The sequence below is a fragment of the Ranitomeya variabilis genome, chromosome 1 (assembly GCF_051348905.1).
Source record: "Ranitomeya variabilis isolate aRanVar5 chromosome 1, aRanVar5.hap1, whole genome shotgun sequence".
Lineage (NCBI taxonomy): Eukaryota > Metazoa > Chordata > Amphibia > Anura > Dendrobatidae > Ranitomeya > Ranitomeya variabilis.
In genome coordinates, this window is record NC_135232.1 from 115,008,161 (window position 1) to 115,027,104 (window position 18,944).

Consider the following 18,944-nt stretch of genomic DNA (forward strand, 5'->3'; position numbering starts at 1 on the left):
TCGGACGCAGTCTGCAGCATTTTCGGGCCCATCACCACTAGCACAGATGGAGCATCTGCGCTAGCACGATCGCATAATGCGATCTTTAAAAGGCACTTGCGTTGCGCATGCGTTGAACGGACTGCACTTAACGCAATGTGAACCTAGCCTAATACTACCGCACCATATAATACTATAACATGTAATGCTACCGCACCATATAATACTATTACATGTAATGCTACCGCACCATATAATACTATAACATGCAATGCTACCGCACCATATAATACTATAACATGTAATGCTACCGCACCATATAATACTATAACATGTAATGCTACCGCACCATATAATACTATTACATGTAATGCTACCGCACCATATAATACTATAACATGTAATGCTACCGCACCATATAATACTATTACATGTAATGCTACCGCACCATATAATACTATTACATGTAATGCTACCGCACCATATAATACTATAACATGTAATACTACCGCACCATATAATACTATAACATGTAATGCTACCGCACCATATAATACTATAACATGTAATGCTACCGCACCATATAATACTATAACATGTAATGCTACCGCACCATATAATACTATTACATGTAATGCTACCGCACCATATAATACTATAACATGTAATGCTACCGCACCATATAATACTATTACATGTAATGCTACCGCACCATATAATACTATTACATGTAATGCTACCGCACCATATAATACTATTACATGTAATGCTACCGCACCATATAATACTATAACATGTAATGCTACCGCACCATATAATACTATAACATGTAATGCTACCGCACCATATAATACTATTACATGTAATGCTACCGCACCATATAATACTATTACATGTAATGCTACCGCACCATATAATACTATAACATGTAATGCTACCGCACCATATAATACTATAACATGTAATGCTACCGCACCATATAATACTATAACATGTAATGCTACCGCACCATATAATACTATTACATGTAATGCTACCGCACCATATAATACTATTACATGTAATGCTACCGCACCATATAATACTATTACATGTAATGCTACCGCACCATATAATACTATAACATGTAATGCTACCGCACCATATAATACTATAACATGTAATGCTACCGCACCATATAATACTATAACATGTAATGCTACCGCACCATATAATACTATTACATGTAATGCTACCGCACCATATAATACTATAACATGTAATGCTACCGCACCATATAATACTATAACATGTAATGCTACCGCACCATATAATACTATTACATGTAATGCTACCGCACCATATAATACTATAACATGTAATGCTACCGCACCATATAATACTATAACATGTAATGCTACCGCACCATATAATACTATAACATGTAATGCTACCGCACCATATAATACTATAACATGTAATGCTACCGCACCATATAATACTATAACATGTAATGCTACCGCACCATATAATACTATAACATGTAATGCTACCGCACCATATACCGTAATACTATAACGTCTATTTCCCCTCTAACATGCAATACTACTGCTCTATATAATGCAGTTATGGTACATACAATACTGTTTCTCCATACAATTTATTGCTCCATACTCTGCTATATCATTATAGAATGTAATACTACAGCCTATAATAAAGATAGGCCATCAGTTTTAAAAATCTGGATAACTCCTTTAATTTTGTTTGCTGTAATCACAAGTACTTAGCTCATTGTCACACATCTCGTTTTGTTTTGTTTTTTTCAGTTTATTGACAATATTACATGCAAAGAAGAAATCGAACTGGGTGAATATTACCTTTATAAGTAAGTAGTGTTCTTATCTGATATTTATCTTAATAGGATTTTTCTTGTTTCATAAAAAGATTGACCACTTCTAGACAAGAGTTTATTAATCGCACCCAAATCACTCACATCAGTTACATCTAAATTTCAAAATGGGTAATTTGGAAATTTTTCATAGGAAACTCCAATCTTGGATAAGAAACCTTGTATGTAATACCAAGTTGTAAACCTTTTTTTCTAAGTTTAGTAATACATGAATGTAGATTGTAAGCTTGCGAGCAGGGACCTCACCCCTAATGTCACTGTTTAAATTGTCTTAAAGGGCCACTGTCACCCCCCTCCAGCCGTTCTAAACTAAAAGAGCCACCTTGTGCAGCAGTAATGCTGCATTCTAACAAGGTGGCTCTTTTAGTTTTTGATTCAGTTATTCCCTCAATAAAGCGTTTTAAAATTTGTACAAAATAACCTGTCCTTAGACCTGGAGGCTGGTCCGAAGCTTCCTCGGTTAATCTCCCAACGGCCGTCACTCTTCTCTTCTGGGGATGTGGTCGCCGCCCCCTGAGCGCTGTTTCTTCTTAAATCCGGCGCCTGCGCTGTGCGTGCCTGCCTGGGACAGGCGCAGTCTTCATTGTCAGTCATAGGTCAGATGCAGGGTGCCTGACTGCGCCTGTGCCGGCAGTGCGGCCACCCTGTTGCTGAATCCCCGCCCCGCACTGTGTTATTCATTATGCACAGTGCGGGGCTGGGGTTCCTGGGCATGCGCACTGCGCTGTTCAGACGCTTCCCCCGGTCCCCCGCCTTCCAGCGTTGCCGTAATATACAGGTTTCCTTGCCAGCGTTTGGAATGAAGCAGCCGCAAATAACAACGCTGGAAGGCGGGGGAGCTGGGGGAGCGTCTGAACCCCAGCCCCAGATAGCAGTGGTTGGAGGGCAGAGCGCCGGCAAGAGTTCCGTGCTGGAAAACTTCGTAGGCCGGTAAGATGTGCCGGCACCGCCGGTCATCGCGGCATTCCCTATTGTCAGTTGGTATTCACAGCAGCACTCTGCGCAATTTACGTAGTTTTTCCTGCAGGCTTCTCAATGAGTGACGTCACCGCTCTGCGCTCGGGCTCCTGACAGCGGTGGCGGCGGAGCTGTTACCCCAGTGGTGGCCGCTGTCTTCAGGCTCCTCCGGGCACGGTGCGGTGTTATCCAGCGCTGTACGGTGTTATCCAGCGCTGTACAGGCTCCATGGACATCACTGCGCTCCAGCAGCTGGAAAACTACAACTCCCAGCATGCCCTGACTGCCAGGTCTATCGGAGGACGCTGGGAAATGTAGTTTTCCTGCAGCTGGTGCAGAACAGACGGCAGAGGCTTGCTGTATTCAGCAACACGGTGGCCGCACTGCCGGCACAGGCGCAGTCAGGCACCCTGCATCTGACCTATGACCGACAATGAAGACTGCGCCTGAATCAAAAACTAAAAGAGCCACCTTGTTAGACTGCAGCATTACTGCTGCACAAGGTGGCTCTTTTAGTTTATAACGGCTGGAGGGGGTGACAGTGGCCCTTTAACTTGAATTAATTGTCTGTACATGTCCCCGCTTAATTGTAAAGTGCTGCGAAATATGTTAGCTCTATATAAATAAAAATTATTATTATTATTAATATTAATGTCAAGTCATTAGAATAGGGGACACAGGACCTCTGTTCTTGTGGCGTAATTGGCCCTCTGCATCAGACATTTGCCACGCATCTTGTGGATAGGTGGTATATTTTGATTTTGGATAAACCCCTTAAACAATAGGTTAGTTGGAGAATTCCATACCTTTAGAGACTAGTAACACAACATCTGCCTTTGCCTATAGCAGTCCCATAGTGTTGAGCTGAACTTTCTTCCTGAATAAAGTGTTTTTCAAAAATTAAATACTGGTAGAATAAGATTTGGTGACTACCGCATGTGTACATGCTCCTGAGTAAGAAAGGTTTATCAAAGGCAAAATAATCCCACTTTCTCCAGTCACCCTCCACGACAGTCACCTTTGGAGGATGTCTCCCCGCCCTAATGGGGGACAGGAAACACAAAGAGGTTAAATAACCCTCCCCTTCCTGCTATCACCAGTGTTTTTCCTGTCCCCCAGTGGGGCATGAAGAGGTTCGTCTCAGGTGCTGCCATGGCCAGCGAGCGGAGCCCTTAGAGAATTCCTACCATGCTGGGCAGCCGAGGTCGGGTGATTCTCCTCTCCTCCTTCGGCTGCTCCCATCTCCATGTTCCGTGCGACTCGGGACCCCCTCCCGCGCCTCTCCAGGAGGTAAAGCGGGGCGGTGATGTGCTGCCAGGGTCCTTCCGAAGCTCCCCGGCGTTCTCCTCCCGGCGTGCGGCTGAAGTTCCTATCTCGCCAGCGCACTTCCAGTTCGCTTCCTGGGGCTCCACACTGGAACGCACGCGCAGCCTCTTGCGGTCCAGGAACTCCAATGCATGGATTGGTTATAGGGTCGCTCCCGGGATCCTCCCTACAGACCAAGGGGAGGAGGAGCACACAATTAACACTGGACCTCGATACCTTCATATCCTGGTCAGGAGCCTCCACGTAAGACGCAGTGTCTCTGTCTCTGTGTGACTGCTGACAGTTTGACCATGGACTGCGACAAAACCTGCTGCGTCTGCAGAAGCCAGCATTCACCCTCCTACCGTGAGTAGCTGGGCTCATCCTTCACTGTCCAGGCATTGATATTATGGGTTATTTAGTATGCCTTCTCTCTCTTTTAGGGAGAAAAGGTCTCTGCTTCTAAGAACAAACCCAGTCGCAAGTGTGGTGTTTGTTGTTCCAGGCTTCCTTCTGCTTACAAGAAGACCCTATGCCAACCCTGCACGGATAGCATATTACATGCCGAGCCCTCCCTCCTGGACAGCATTAAAACACTGATTTAAGCAAGAGGTGCAATCCTCCATGGCTGCCTTTTCCAAGCCCCCGTGCCGCATTCCCCTCCCCCTAAAAAGAGGAAAATGGCACTGGTGGAAACTGACTTGGGCGAAATTCACATCTCGGGGTCAGAGGATATTTGGAAGAATGAAGGCTCCACATCCACCCCTAAAACTGATAGTGAAAAATATTATTTTTCTTCTTCTGAGGATATGGAAGAGCTTGTTTCCATAGTAAGAAACACAATGGGGGTTGAGGAAGTGGAGGAAAAACACTCAGTGCAGTATGAGATGTTTGGGGGGCTGAAACCCAAAGTAAAAAAGGGTTTCCTATTCATGAAAATGTCCAAAATCTTATTTTTCAGGAGTGGGCTTTCCCAGAAAAAGGCCTTAGCGTCCCTTCAGAATTAAGGAATTGCTTTCCCCTTGAAGGTGACAATTCTATTTGGGAAATCCCTAGGGTGGATGTCCAGGTCTAAAGTAACCAAAAAGACGTCTCTCCCATTCGAGGACTCTTCCCAATTAAAAGATCCTATGGATCGAAAGATAGAAAATCACCTAAAAAAGTACTGGGAATACTCTACAAGTTTGCTTAAAACAAATATAGCTTCCACATGCGTCGCCAGAGCCCTATTTCTCTGGATCAGCAAGTTGGAGGAACACCTCTCCCAGGGGACCCTCAGAGAGGAGATCCTGGACTCCCTACCCCTTCTCCAAAAGGTGACGGGGATTCTTAGCCGATGCCTCAGGCGAATATGTTCAAGTGGCAGCAAGGTCTTTAGTCCTCTCTAATTCAGCTAGGAGAGCCTTTTGGCTGATAACAGGGGGGTGACATCACCTCTAAGGTCAAACTCTGTGCCATCCCCTTTCAGGGTCACCACGTATTTGGGCCAGTCTTGGATGATATCCTCGAAAAAGCTTCGGATAGGAGAAAATCGCTTCCCGAACAGAAAATTTCTAGGAAGCGTTTTTTCGTCCCCCTCGTGAACAGTCCTCAGAAGGAGTTCAGAGGAAAAGGTAAAGGGGGATAAAGGCAGGAACATCCTGGTCCCTCAACAACAGCAGACCCCTGACAAACAGTGACTCTCCGGTGGGGGGCCGACTCTCGCATTTCCTCGCCCAATGGCAGTCCATATCCACAAACCAGTGGACCCTCCACCATACAATTCGGGTTGAAGTTGGAATTCGAGAGCCCCCCCGAATGCCTGAGAGTTACCCCATTACAGTCTCCAGATCTCCAGGACTCCTTACTCCTACAAGTACAAGACCTCTTGCGGGAAAAAGTAATTTCACATGTACCTCAGCAAGACATAGGCAGAGGCCTATCTTCCCGAAGATTGTCAGTGCGACCTCCGTCAGAAAATCTCCAGATTCAGACAACAAAGTTAACCAACCTTTAAGAGAGTCCATATCCATTCTGGGGTTCCTGACTTCATGTATCCAGGCAGTGTCCTGGGCTCAGGCACATACACGAATCCTCCAAACCCACGTCGTTCTATTCTCACGGAAGTATCGGAATGTTCTGTCCAGGAAAATTCTGCTACCCGGACACGTGAAGTCGACCCTCTCATGGTGGTTAAATGGCCGAAACCTGTGGCAGGGGGTGAACTGGGATCAGCTCCGCCTGAAAGTACTTTGTACAGATGCCAGCCGAAGAGGTTGGGGAGTCGTGGTGGAGGAAGCATCTTTCCAGGGACTATGGTCCCCGGACATAAGATCCAGATCTTCAAACCTGAGAGTACTAAAGGCAGTGGAGAAAGCACTGATAGCCGCTTCATCTCTCATCCAAAACCATCATGTTCGTATCTACTCCGACAACGAAAACTACGGTGGCCTACCTCTGACACCAAGGGGTCACGAAATATGTCAGCTTGAAACTAATTGCAGCAAGGATATTTCTTTGGGCAGAGAAACACCTGCTGTCCATCTCAGCAGTACAGCTGAAAGGTTCAGATAACATCCAGGCGGACTTCCTCAGTAGGAAGGACGTTCGTCCGGAAGAATGGTGCCTGAACCAAGAGGTCTTCCTATCCCTAACCTCGAGATGGGGGAAACCGGAGGTCGACCTATTTCCCCCTCAATCCTGTGTACGGAGCTCGGGGGATAGACGCTTTCACACATGGGTTTTCAACCTGGCTTACGCCTTCCCACCAACTCCTATGCTAGCAAAGACGCTGCAGAAGATCCAGTCGAACCAGGTCAAGACCATCTTAATTGCCCCAATGTGGCCAGGGCGAAGCTGGTACAGCACCTTGGTAGATATGCCTCAGGAGGGTCCCTTAATTCTGCCTCAAAGGACCGACCACCTTTTTCAGGGTCTCCTACTTTACCCAAACTTTAACAAATTAAGCCTGGCGGCTTGGCTACTGAAATCTGCATCCTAAAAGCCAGGGGCCTCTCGGACAAGGTGATCCAGACTCTCCAAAAGAGAAGAAAACCAGTGACCAATGCCATCTATGGCAAAGTATGGAAGAAATTCTCTTCTTGATGTCTTCCCAACGTCCCTGATCCCTTCCACCCCAACATTTCTCAAATCCTAGACTTCCTCCAGAAGGGATTAGAACTAGGTCTTCCCTCAAGCACACTGAAGGTTCAGGTTTCGGCCCTTAGTTCCATTTTTGACCAGGACCTGGCCAGGCTGGATCAAAAGGTTTATAACCTCTGCAAGCAGATTACGTTCTAGACTCCCTAGCCGGGTTCCCCCCTGGGATCTAAATTTAGTGTTCAATAGCCTAACTCAGGCCCCCTTTGAACCCTTGTCTTCATGACCTTTTAAAATCCTAACGCTTAAGACTGTTTTCCTTGTGGCAATTACCACAGCTAGACGCATAGGAGAATTGCAGGCCCTGTCTATACAAGAGCCCTACCTTTCTCTGAATTCTGATAGTATTGTTTTGCGTCTGGATCCCTCCTTTTTGCCCAAAGTTGTCTCAGATTTTCATAGTGGTCAGGACATTGTGTTGCCCTCATTTTGCCCGAATCCTTCCAATGCGAGGGAAGAAAGTTTCCACACTCTGGATGTCCGCAGAGTGGTCCTCCATTACCTGGAACAGTCCAAGGCCTGGAGGATTGACCAGAATCTTTTTATCCAGTTTTCAGGCCAAAATAAAGGAAAGAAAGCAGCAAAAAGCACAATTGCAAGCTGGATCAGGCTGGCCATTTGCCTTGCATACTTGGCGAGGGACCTCCCTCCTCCTATCTCGCTAAAGGCTCATTCCACTCGGCCAGTCACTACATCATGGGCAGCAAGAGGGAACGCTTCATCTGAGCAGATATGCAGAGCCGCCACTTGGTCTTCTGTACATACCTTCACCACACACCACAGGTTAAGATTTGACAGAGATTTAACATTCGGCAGACGAGTTCTGCAAGCTGTGGTCCCTCCTAAAGAAATCATCGTTGGTATAACTCCAAGGTGACTGTCGTGGAAGGTGACTGTAGAAAATAGAATTAGTCTTACCGGTAATTCGGTTTCTAGGAACCTTCCACGACAGCACTAATTTCCCTCCCTATCTGATATTCCCATTGGATGATTCCTGCACTTTGGTGGTAACTATACATGTTAGTGTGTCCAGAAAAAACACTGGTGATAGCAGGAAGGGGAAGGTTATTTAACCTCTTTGTGTTTCCTGTGCCCCATTAGGGTGGGGAGACATCCTCCAAGGTGACTGTCGTGGAAGATTCCTAGAAACCGAATTACCAGTAAGACTAATTCTATTTTCATTTTTGGGTGCTAGAGAGAGCTCTTCACAGATTTCTCGGGGCTCTTCATTGACCTCGTGGAGCGATGGGCTCTAAATTGACCTCGTGGGGCTAGGGGCTCTTCATGGACCTCGCGGGTGGCTCTAAATGGACCTCGCGGGGCGGGGGGGCTCTTCATGGACCTCGCAGGGCTGGGGGCTCTTCATGGACCTCGCAGGGCTGGGGGCTCTTCATGGACCTCGCTGGGCTCTTCATGGATCTCGCGGGGCAGGGGGGCTCTTCATGGACCTCGCAGGATGGGGGGCTCTTCATGGACCGGGCGGGGCCTCTTCATGGACCTCGCGGGGCGGGGGGCTCTTCATCGACCTTGCGAGGCTCTTCATGGACCTCACGGGGTGGGGGCTCTTCATGGACCTCGCGGGGCGAGGGGCTCTTCATGGACCTCGCGGGGCGAAGGGCTCTTGATAAGGATGAGGGGCGAGCAGAGTTGTCACAGTACAATGGAGTAGTCTCTTGTAGAGCTTAAGTGATTCCAATTATAGTATAATCCTTCATCATTTCAGGCGTTGTGCAAATGGAATGCAATTGGAGAAGCATGTAATATTCATGAAACTTTAATAGTGCAAGATAAATAATTTCTAGCCCAGCATTTGTTCATCATATAGATTAATAAGAATGGCAGATCACAGGTAGTATTGCCGACATTGCCCATTACCCATCAGCCTTGGCATTTCTGCGTAATGAAAATGCAGTATATGAGGCACGATTAGCTAGCATTCTATAAAATCTTTAAAGGGAACCTGTCAGTAGGATTTTATGCACCAAACTATGTGTATTTAGCTCATTCAAGGACACATCCAGCAATACCTTTACATGGCTGGTCCGTCCCTCTGCTACCGAGAAATCGGCATCTGAATTGATATGTAAATGATACTGCAGAGCTGTTAGTAGATCTGAAGCCTCTGTCACCCCAGCTCTGTTACATTCTGGGTATTTATTTGTGTGTTCATTTCCTGTTAAAAATAGCAATTAACACTTTGATATTACCACTGTCCAAAGAGATAGAAATGTGGACGGAGGCTCCATGGACCCTGTTGTCAGTCAGTAGGGCCCATCTCTCCTGTGGGATGTGTTGTGTGTAGAATCTGTAACTCCTTCATTGCAAAAAGTGAAGCAGTGTTTAAATCCCGCCCCAATATCGCTGATAGGTCGCGGCCGGCCGGGCGCAACCAATCAGCGACGCGGGATTTCCGTTACAGACAGACGGAAGTTACAGACAAACAGATGGAAGTGGACCTTAGACAATTATATATATAGATGGTGGTGTAGTGTATTTATCAGATCCGGCATTTTTACAGGAATACAGAACACATTCAGCATAATCACGGAGCTAACAATTCAAAAGAGTGAATTTATGGACCTAAGTTTTTTATTGGCTAATGTCATGCCGTAGATATGATTTCTTCACGAAAAGACACAAGAATATTCATTAGTGGCTTGCCAGGAAAATATCTACGTTTTTTTTAGCCTGAGAGTCTGCGTACTAGTCCATAACTTCTATTTTTCGACTAGGCAGAATTCCAGCCTCATGTGTTTTTTTTTTTGTTGTTTTTTTTTTAAATTCCTTTGTTACATAACATTTATTTCCAGTGTTACCTACTTGTCACCACTGACATGTTCCACCATTGACTGATGAGGTAGTGAAACTGTGTTTCCACATTACATTGATGACCAGATTGCGGCCTTCAATATAAGCGGTTGTAGGAGACCTTTCTACAATTAATGTACGGCTGAGGTTGCATTAGTTCTAGTAACTACTCACTTTCAGTTTGGTATTGTGGATGTGATTTGCAGAGCTACATCAATTCCCCCCACCGAATAATGTGTGTATATAATATATATATATAATAAATATATATATATATATATATATATATATATATATATATAGTGTGTGTGTTCCAAATTATTATGCAAATTGGATTTAAGTGTCATAAAGATTTAATTGTTTTGTTTTTCAAATAAACTCGTGGATGGTATTGTGTCTCAGGGCTCAATGGATCACTGAAGTCAATCTTAAACACATGTGAGAATTAGTTTTCCATGTGATTCTAATTAAAGGAAAACTACTTAAAAATGATGTTCCACATTATTAAGCAGGCCACAGGTTTCAAGCAATATGGGAAATAAAAAGAATCTCTCTGCTGTCGAAAAGCACTAAGTAGTGCAATGCCTTGGTCAAGGTATGAAAACATTAGATATTTCATGAAAACTTAAGAGTGATCATCATACTGTGAAGAGATTTGTGACTGAAACAGAGCACAAACAGAGTTCATGCGGATAAAGGCATAATGAGGAAGGTTTCTGGCAGACAAATTAATTGGACTAAGAGAGCAGCTGCCATAATATCATTACAAAGCAGCAAACAGTTATTTGAAGTTGCTGGTGCCTCTGGAGTCCCTCGAACCTCAAGGTGTAGGATCCTTCAAAGGCTTGCTGTGGTGCATAAACCTACTATTCGGCCACCCCTAAACAGTGTTCACTAGCAGAAACAGTTGCAGTAGGCCCAGACATACATGAAGACTAATTTTCAAACAGTCTTATTTACTGATGAGTGTCGAGCAACCCCGAATGGTCCAGATGAATGGAGTAGTGGATGGTTGGTGGATGGCCACCATGTCCCAACAAGGCTGCGACGTCAGCAAGGAGGTGGAGGAGTCATGTTTTGGGCCGGAATCATGGGGAAACAGCTGGTAGGGCCCTTTAAGGTTCCTGAAGGTGTGAAAATGACCTCTGCAAAGTATACACAGTTTCTGACTTACAACCTTCTTCCATGGTATAAAAAGCAGAAATGTGCCTTCAGGAGCAAAATCATCTTCATGCATGACAATGCACCATCTCATGCTGCAAAGAATACCTGAGTCATTGGCTGCTATGGGCATAAAAGGAGAGAAACTGATGGTGTGGCCACCATCTTCCCCTGACCCCAACCATATAGAGAACCTTGGGAGTATCATCAAGCAAAAGATCTATGAGGGTGGGAGGCAGTTCACACCAAAACAGCAGCTCTGGGAGGCTATTCTTCCGTCATGCAAAGAAATACAAGCAGAAACTCAATGGATGCAGGAATTGTGAAGGTGATATCAAAGAAGGGTCCTATGTTATATGTAACTTGGCCTGTTAGGATGTTTTGGCGTTAAATAGCTTTTTTGTTCAGTGAATGTGACCTCCTAATGCTGCAAATTCCACAAATGAGCATCAGTTCTTTAAAACATATCAAATGTTCAGAAATTCTACTGTGCCTAATAATTTGGAACAGTGCATTTTGAGTTTTCTCTATCCCCATGATGGCACCACGGAGAGAGGGGTCCGCCCCCAGGGACAGGAAACCTACAGGTGAAAAAGGGCGTACCTCTCTCCCACATCAGTTGGTTTCCTGTCCCTGACGGGGGAACCTACAGCATGTACCTGAAGATCCAGGGGCTGATCCATTTCGGTTCCTGGCAGGGGGCGCCCTGACACGGCTGGGTTCAGCAGGTTTTTTCTCTCCCCTTCTTTTTTTCTCCTTCCCTGAAGCACCACCGCTGAGGTCGGCGGACCTGGAGGGTGAGTGAGGAGGGGGGGGGTAGTGAAGAGGATTGAGCCTGTCTCCCCCAACAAAAAAAAAAAAAAAAAAAGAGGGGGAAGAAGGAGGAGGTGACGGCGGTCACCATCATAGCCTCCACATCGCTGCTTAAACAGCGCATGGGGGCAGCGGCGGCTACCTAACCATGAAGCCCCATACAAGTACCGCACGCCTGAGGCCGGACACGGGGCAGCTGAACGCCGGCGCCACCATCGCCGGAGAGTGAGAGCGGGCGCCGGCAGGAGAATCCTGCCCTAAAGAAAGCTGCGGCTGCAGCATTGAGGACAGCGGCCGCCGAAAATGAATTACCGGTAACAGCGGAGGCTGCGGCGGCGCGTCCGACACCCCGGGAGCCGATGACCAGCATGGCGCGCGCGCCTCTCAGCAAGTTAAAGCGCAGGCACGATGGGAGCACTTCCGGTTCGGCGCAGAAACCGGAAGTGAAGCAATATGGGCAGCAAATTTAAACAGCTGAGCAGCCCGGATTCGCTGCTCAGCTACCTTCACTAAACAGTGCAGGACCATGAGCGACCAGGAGCAGCAGGATGCGCAGGAGGTGATACAGCTATCCCCTGAGCAAGCGCAAGCACAGCGGCAGCAGCGCACACAGCATCAGCGCAAGGGTACTTCCTCTCAGCAGCGCAGCAGCAGCGGACGCTCAGGGTCACAACGCAGCCGAGCTTCTGTGAAAACTACGCGGTCTGTGGCGAACCCAGCAGTGGATATAGTTCCCAGGCCCGAGACGGTATCTCTTGGTCACAGGAGGGTGAGTGATCTACGTGAAAGTTCGGACTTTTGATATATGGTCACTTTTTTCTTCTAGGGAAGGAAATGTGTAACCAAATTAAAGCACAGGATATGTGCTATATGCCCGGAAGAGTTACCTTCCTCATGGGAGAAGAAGCTATGCAGTAATTGCATAGAGAAGACAATTCAGGAAGAGTCTCCGACATTTGCCTCAGACCTAAAAACATTAATAAGAAGTAAGGTGGAGAGTCCCCTCAAAGGCATTAAAACATCAAAGAAAAAACGTAAAACAAGTCATAGATCCCCTGAACCTAGTACGGAGGAGTCGGAAAGTGAAATATCCGACTCTGGTGATTCATCAACCTCCGACACCTCGTCACTATCCTCTGAAGGGGGACACAGTTGCTTCCCTATCAAAGAAACTGACGCCTTGGTAAAGGCCGTCAGGAAAACAATGGGCCTGGTAGATGAACGTCCTAAAAGGACGGCGCAGGATATAATGTTCAGCGGGTTGGAGCAAAAGAAAAGAAGAGCGTTCCCAATAAATGAGAGAATTCACTCTCTAATTAAGAGAGAGTGGAGAAAACCGGACAAAAAAGTTCTCTTGACTCCCAAAAGAAAATACCCTTTTGACGACCCAGCCTGCTTATCCTGTAGTAAAGCACCAAAATTAGACGTGGCCATAGCAAAGGCCTCCAAAAAATTTGCCCTGCCTTTCGAGGACATGGGTACCTTAAAAGACCCAATGGACAAGAAAGCTGAGATTTTCTTGAAAAATTCCTGGGAAGCGGCAGGGGGAGGACTGAAACCAGCCATTGCGGCCACCTGCACGGCCCGTGCCCTGATGGTATGGCTCGAACACCTGGATTCTCAATTAAAGGGGAAAGTGGCAAGAGAGACAATCCAAAAATCGGTGTCTGTGATGAAAGGTGCAGCAGCCTTTTTGGCTGACGCATCGGTGGATTCAGCCAGATTAGCAGCCAGGTCAGCCTCCTTCTCGAACGCCGCAAGACGTGCCCTGTGGCTAAAGTGTTGGCCAGGGGATCTGCAGACAAAAACGAAACTTTGCTCAATACCTTGCGAGGGCGAATTTCTGTTTGGATCCACATTAGATGACATCCTCGACAAAGCCGGGGATAAAAAGAAGTCCTTTCCCGGGTTCCCTAACCAGTCTTACAGGCGTCCCTTTCGGAACAGAAAGTTCATGTGGAGGAGACCCCCAAAAGGGAATAAGGAGGCATGGGAAGACAAAAGGAATAAAAACAGAGGATTCTTGTTTAACAAAACTCCCCCCGATAACAAGAAAACACAATGAGGGTGTTCCCCAGGTCGGAGGGAGACTAGCCAGTTTTCTTCCAGCCTGGGAAAAAATTTCAAACAGTCCCTGGATATTAGGGATAATACGAGAAGGTCTCAAACTAAAATTCCACAGGTTACCGAGCAATTCCTTCATGGTGACACCACAGAGACAAGCGCACGAACAGTCAGCTCTCCAGGGAGAAATTTTGAACTTGATTCAGAAGGGAGTCTTACAGGAAGTTCCATATCAGGAAAGAGGCATGGGCTTCTACTCGCCTCTCTTCCTTCGGAGGAAACCAGACGGATCATACAGGACAATCATAAATCTCAAAAGATTAAACAGTTTCCTCGAGATTCCACATTTCAAAATGGAGACAATAAAATCTTGCGTGAAAATACTCTTTCCCTTGTGTTTCATGACTGTTCTAGACTTACGAGATGCATACTACTACCATGTGCCTATTCACAGGGATTATCAGAAGTATCTCAGACTTGCAGTGAATATCCAGGGGGAAGTAAAACACTACCAATTCCGGGCTCTCCCCTTCGGGTTAGCTATCGCACCTCGGGTATTCACGAAGATAATGTCAGAAGTGATGGCCCACATACGGGAACAGAATGTTCTAATAGTTCCCTATTTGGACGACCTCCTGGTGGTAGGGACCTCATTCCAACATTGCAAGCAACAGTTGGATCTGGTCATGACTTCACTGTCGAGTCTAGGTTGGCTGTTGAACATGTCCAAATCTAGGGTAGTGCCCTCCCAAGTACAGGAGTACTTAGGGATTGTACTGGACTCGACCACGCAGAAGTGTTACCTTCCTCAGGGGAAGATTCAAAAAATGACACAGGCTGTGTCACAGTTGACAATGTCTCCAGTCACCACTCTCAGAAAGGCAATGTCCCTGCTGGGCTCCATGACAGCTTGCATCCCGGCCGTGCAGTGGGCACAGTGTCATACCCGGGACCTTCAATGGGAGACTTTAGATTCAAGCCTATCTCTGCGCGGAAATTTAGACAGGCAGTTAAACATTTCATCAAGCACGATACGCTCCCTAGGGTGGTGGGCAGACCCGGTCAATTTAACCAAAGGGGTTCCCTGGGCACTACCAACGGAGAAAATCCTGACGACAGATGCAAGCCCCTGGGGGTGGGGCGCACACATAAACGATCAAGTAGCACAAGGGAATTGGAGCGAAAGCCAAGAGCTAGTCTCTTCAAACATGAAAGAACTTAGCGGTTAAGTTGGCCCTAATGCACTTTCTAAATCTCCTTCACTCCCACCACGTAAAAGTCTTCTCAGACAACCAGGTAGTGGTAGCGTATCTAAACCGTCAAGGAGGCACCAGGTCTCGAGCCCTGATGGAGGTGACCCAATCCATCTTCCACTTAGCCGAACACAACCTGAAATCCTTAACAGCTCTCTACATAAAAGGCTCAGAAAACCAAACGGCAGACTTCTTGAGCAGGACGCGCTTGAAACAGGGGGAGTGGGAGCTAAAACAAACGGTGTTTAACCAGATCGTAAAACGTTGGGGACAGCCAGAAATAGATTTATTTGCGAGCAGTCAAAACCAGAAGGTAAAAACATTCTGCTCAATCGATCCCCGGGGGGGCCCAGTAGCTCTGGATGCTCTTACAATTCCCTGGAACTATCGCCTCGCCTACGCGTTCCCTCCGATATCCCTTATCCCCTTATCCCCTTAGTACTGAGGAAAATTCGGGAGGAGGGAGCAACAGTGATAGTAATAGCTCCATTCTGGCCCCGCAGAATATGGTTTTCTTGGCTAAGAAAAATGTCCATAGCAAGCCCTTGGGTTCTACCAGACACTCCGAGTCTTTTATCCCAGGGCCCAGTGTTTCACCCCAGTGTAAAGAGCCTACACATGACAGCTTGGCTTTTGAAAGGAAGTTACTGAGTGATGAAGGTTTCTCACCCAACTTAGTTTCTACTTTATTACAGAGTAGAAAACTCGTAACCACTAAAATATATGGAAAAGTGTGGAAAAAGTTAATGTCAGTATCAGGCACAGATCCATCTAGGGAAATCCCAATAGGGAAGATTCTTGAGTTCCTGCAGAAGGGGCTGGAAAAGGGCCTAGCTACAAGTACTCTAAAGGTTCAGGTAGCAGCCTTGGGAGCTTTGTATAATCATGATCTAGCCAAAATCCGCTGGATCATGAGATTCATTAAAGCCTCAGGTAGGTCCAGGCCTATCACTCTTCATAATGCTCCCCCATGGGATCTAAACCTTGTTTTAAACGCTCTGACCAAACCTCCCTTTGAGCCCCTGGCGGATGTCCCTTTAAAGATCTTATCTCTAAAAACCGCACTCCTAGTGGTACTAACCTCGGCCCGCCGCGTCAGCGATATACAAGCATTATCTGCATGTCCACCCTTTACTCAAATCCTCGACGATAGAGTCAATCCTTAAAACTGACCCGGCTTACCTCCCTAAAATCGCGTCACAATTCCATAGGACACAAGAGATCTCTCTGCCCTCATTTTGTCCCAACCCCAAGAATGAGGGGGAAAAAACACTGCATACCCTAGATGTAAAAAGATGCCTAGCCCAATATCTTTCAGCCACTAGGGAGTGCAGGAAGGATAGGGCTTTGTTTGTCTGCTTCCAGGGTCCGCGGAAGGGACAAAAAGCATCGAAAGCCACGTTGGCGAGATGGATAAGAGATGCCATCGCCCTATCCTACTCATCTAGCGGGACGGCCATCCCGGAGAATATAAAGGCTCATTCAACCAGAGCAGTGGCATCATCCTGGGCGGAGAGAGCTGGCGCTTCAATACAACAGATATGTAGAGCGGCCACTTGGTCTTCCCAGTCTACATTTTTCAAACATTACCGTTTAGACTTGACCTCCTCTGATCTCACCTTTGGGCGAAGGGTTCTAGAGGCAGTGGTCCCTCCCTAAGAGTTACAGTCTATGCAAATCTCTCCGTGGTGCCATCATGGGGATAGAGAAAATTGTAGTTACTTACCGATAACGGTATTTCTCTGATCCCATGATGGCACCCGTATATTCCCTCCCTTTTCACACACAGGTGTGCACATTATAATGTATTAATAATTAGCTTTAGTCACGGTGCCTCTGTTAAGTTAATTTAATTAAGTTTAATTTGTAAAACGTTGAGTTGCAGCTGAAAGTTCTGTATAAGGCTCTGTAAACCAACTGATGTGGGAGAGAGGTACGCCCTTTTTCACCTGTAGGTTTCCTGTCCCTGGGGGCGGACCCCTCTCTCCGTGGTGCCATCATGGGATCAGAGAAATACCGTTATCGGTAAGTAACTACAATTTTTATTCATTTTGGAGATTATACTTTTATCATTGGGAGGTTTCTTGAATAAAATTTGTTGTATACTCTATCGGGTGATGACTTTTATTAGACTGACTGTCATTTGCACCGACCATTTAGGAAAATCTGAGAAAAATATAATTTGCATAATAATTTGGAACACTGTGTGTGTGTGTATATATGTTTGCGTGTGTATGTGTATGTATGAATGTATGTGTATATATATATATATATATATATATATATATATATATATATATATATATATATATATATATATATATATATATATATATATATATATAATGTGTGTGTATATACAGGTCCTTCTCAAAAAATTAGCATGTAGTGTTAAATTTCATTAGTTACCATAATGTAATGATTACAATTAAACTTTCATATATTATAGATTCATTATCCACCAACTGAAATTTGTCAGGTCTTTTATTGTTTTAATACTGATGATTTTGGCCTACAACTCCTGATAACCCAAAAAACCTGTCTCAATAAATTAGCATATTTCACCCGTCCAATCAAATAAAAGTGTTTTTTAATAACAAACAAAAAAACCATCAAATAATAATGTTCAGTTATGCACTCAATACTTGGTCGGGAATCCTTTGGCAGAAATGACTGCTTCAATGCGGCGTGGCATGGAGGCAATCAGCCTGTGACACTGCTGAGATGTTATGGAGGCCCAGGATGCTTCAATAGCGGCCTTAAGCTCATCCAGAGTGTTGGGTCTTGCGTCTCTCAACTTTCTCTTCACAATATCCCACAGATTCTCTATGGGGTACAGGTCAGGAGAGTTGGCAGGCCAATTGAGCACAGTAATACCATGGTCAGTAAACCATTTACCAGTGGTTTTGGCACTGTGAGCAGGTGCCAGGTCGTGCTGAAAAATGAAATCTTCATCTCCATAAAGCATTTCAGCCGATGGAAGCATGAAGTGCTCCAAAATCTCCTGATAGCTAGCTGCATTGACCCTGCCCTTGATGAAACACAGTGGACCAACACCAGCAGCTGACATGGCACCCCACACCATCACTGACTGTGGGTACTTGACACTGGACTTCAGGCATTTTGGCATTTCCTTCTCCCCAGTCTTCCTCCAGACTCTGGCACCTTGATTTCCGAATGACATGCAAAATTTGCTTTCATCAGAAAAAAGTACTTGGGACCACTTAGCAACAGTCCAGTGCTGCTTCTCTGTAGCCCAGGTCAGGCGCTTCTGCCGCTGTTTCTGGTTCAAAAGTGGCTTTACCTGGGGAATGCGGCACCTGTAGCCCATTTCCTGCACACGCCTGTGCACGGTGGCTCTGGATGTTTCCACACCAGACTCAGTCCACTGCTTCCTCAGGTTCCCCAAGGTCTGGAATCGGTCCTTCTCTACAATCTTCCTCAGGGTCCGGTCACCTCTTCTCGTTGTACAGCGTTTTCTGCCACATTGTTTCCTTCCAACAGACTTAAGCCCCCGTCTCACATAGCGAGATCGCTAGCGAGATCGCTGCTGAGTCACTAGTTTTGTGACGCAACAG

The 18,944-nt window shown here is 46.0% G+C and overlaps 1 protein-coding gene across 1 annotated transcript in view; it reads left to right on the plus strand.

The window, feature by feature from the left end:
* The window catches only part of MRPS27 (mitochondrial ribosomal protein S27), a 116,493-nt gene that overhangs the window by 34,307 nt on the left and 63,242 nt on the right, over nt 1-18,944 (plus strand). The window contains exon 4 of the mRNA XM_077287901.1: nt 1,785-1,843. Within this exon, the coding sequence (XP_077144016.1) occupies nt 1,785-1,843 (59 nt within the window). The remainder of the gene's footprint in view (nt 1-1,784; nt 1,844-18,944) is intronic.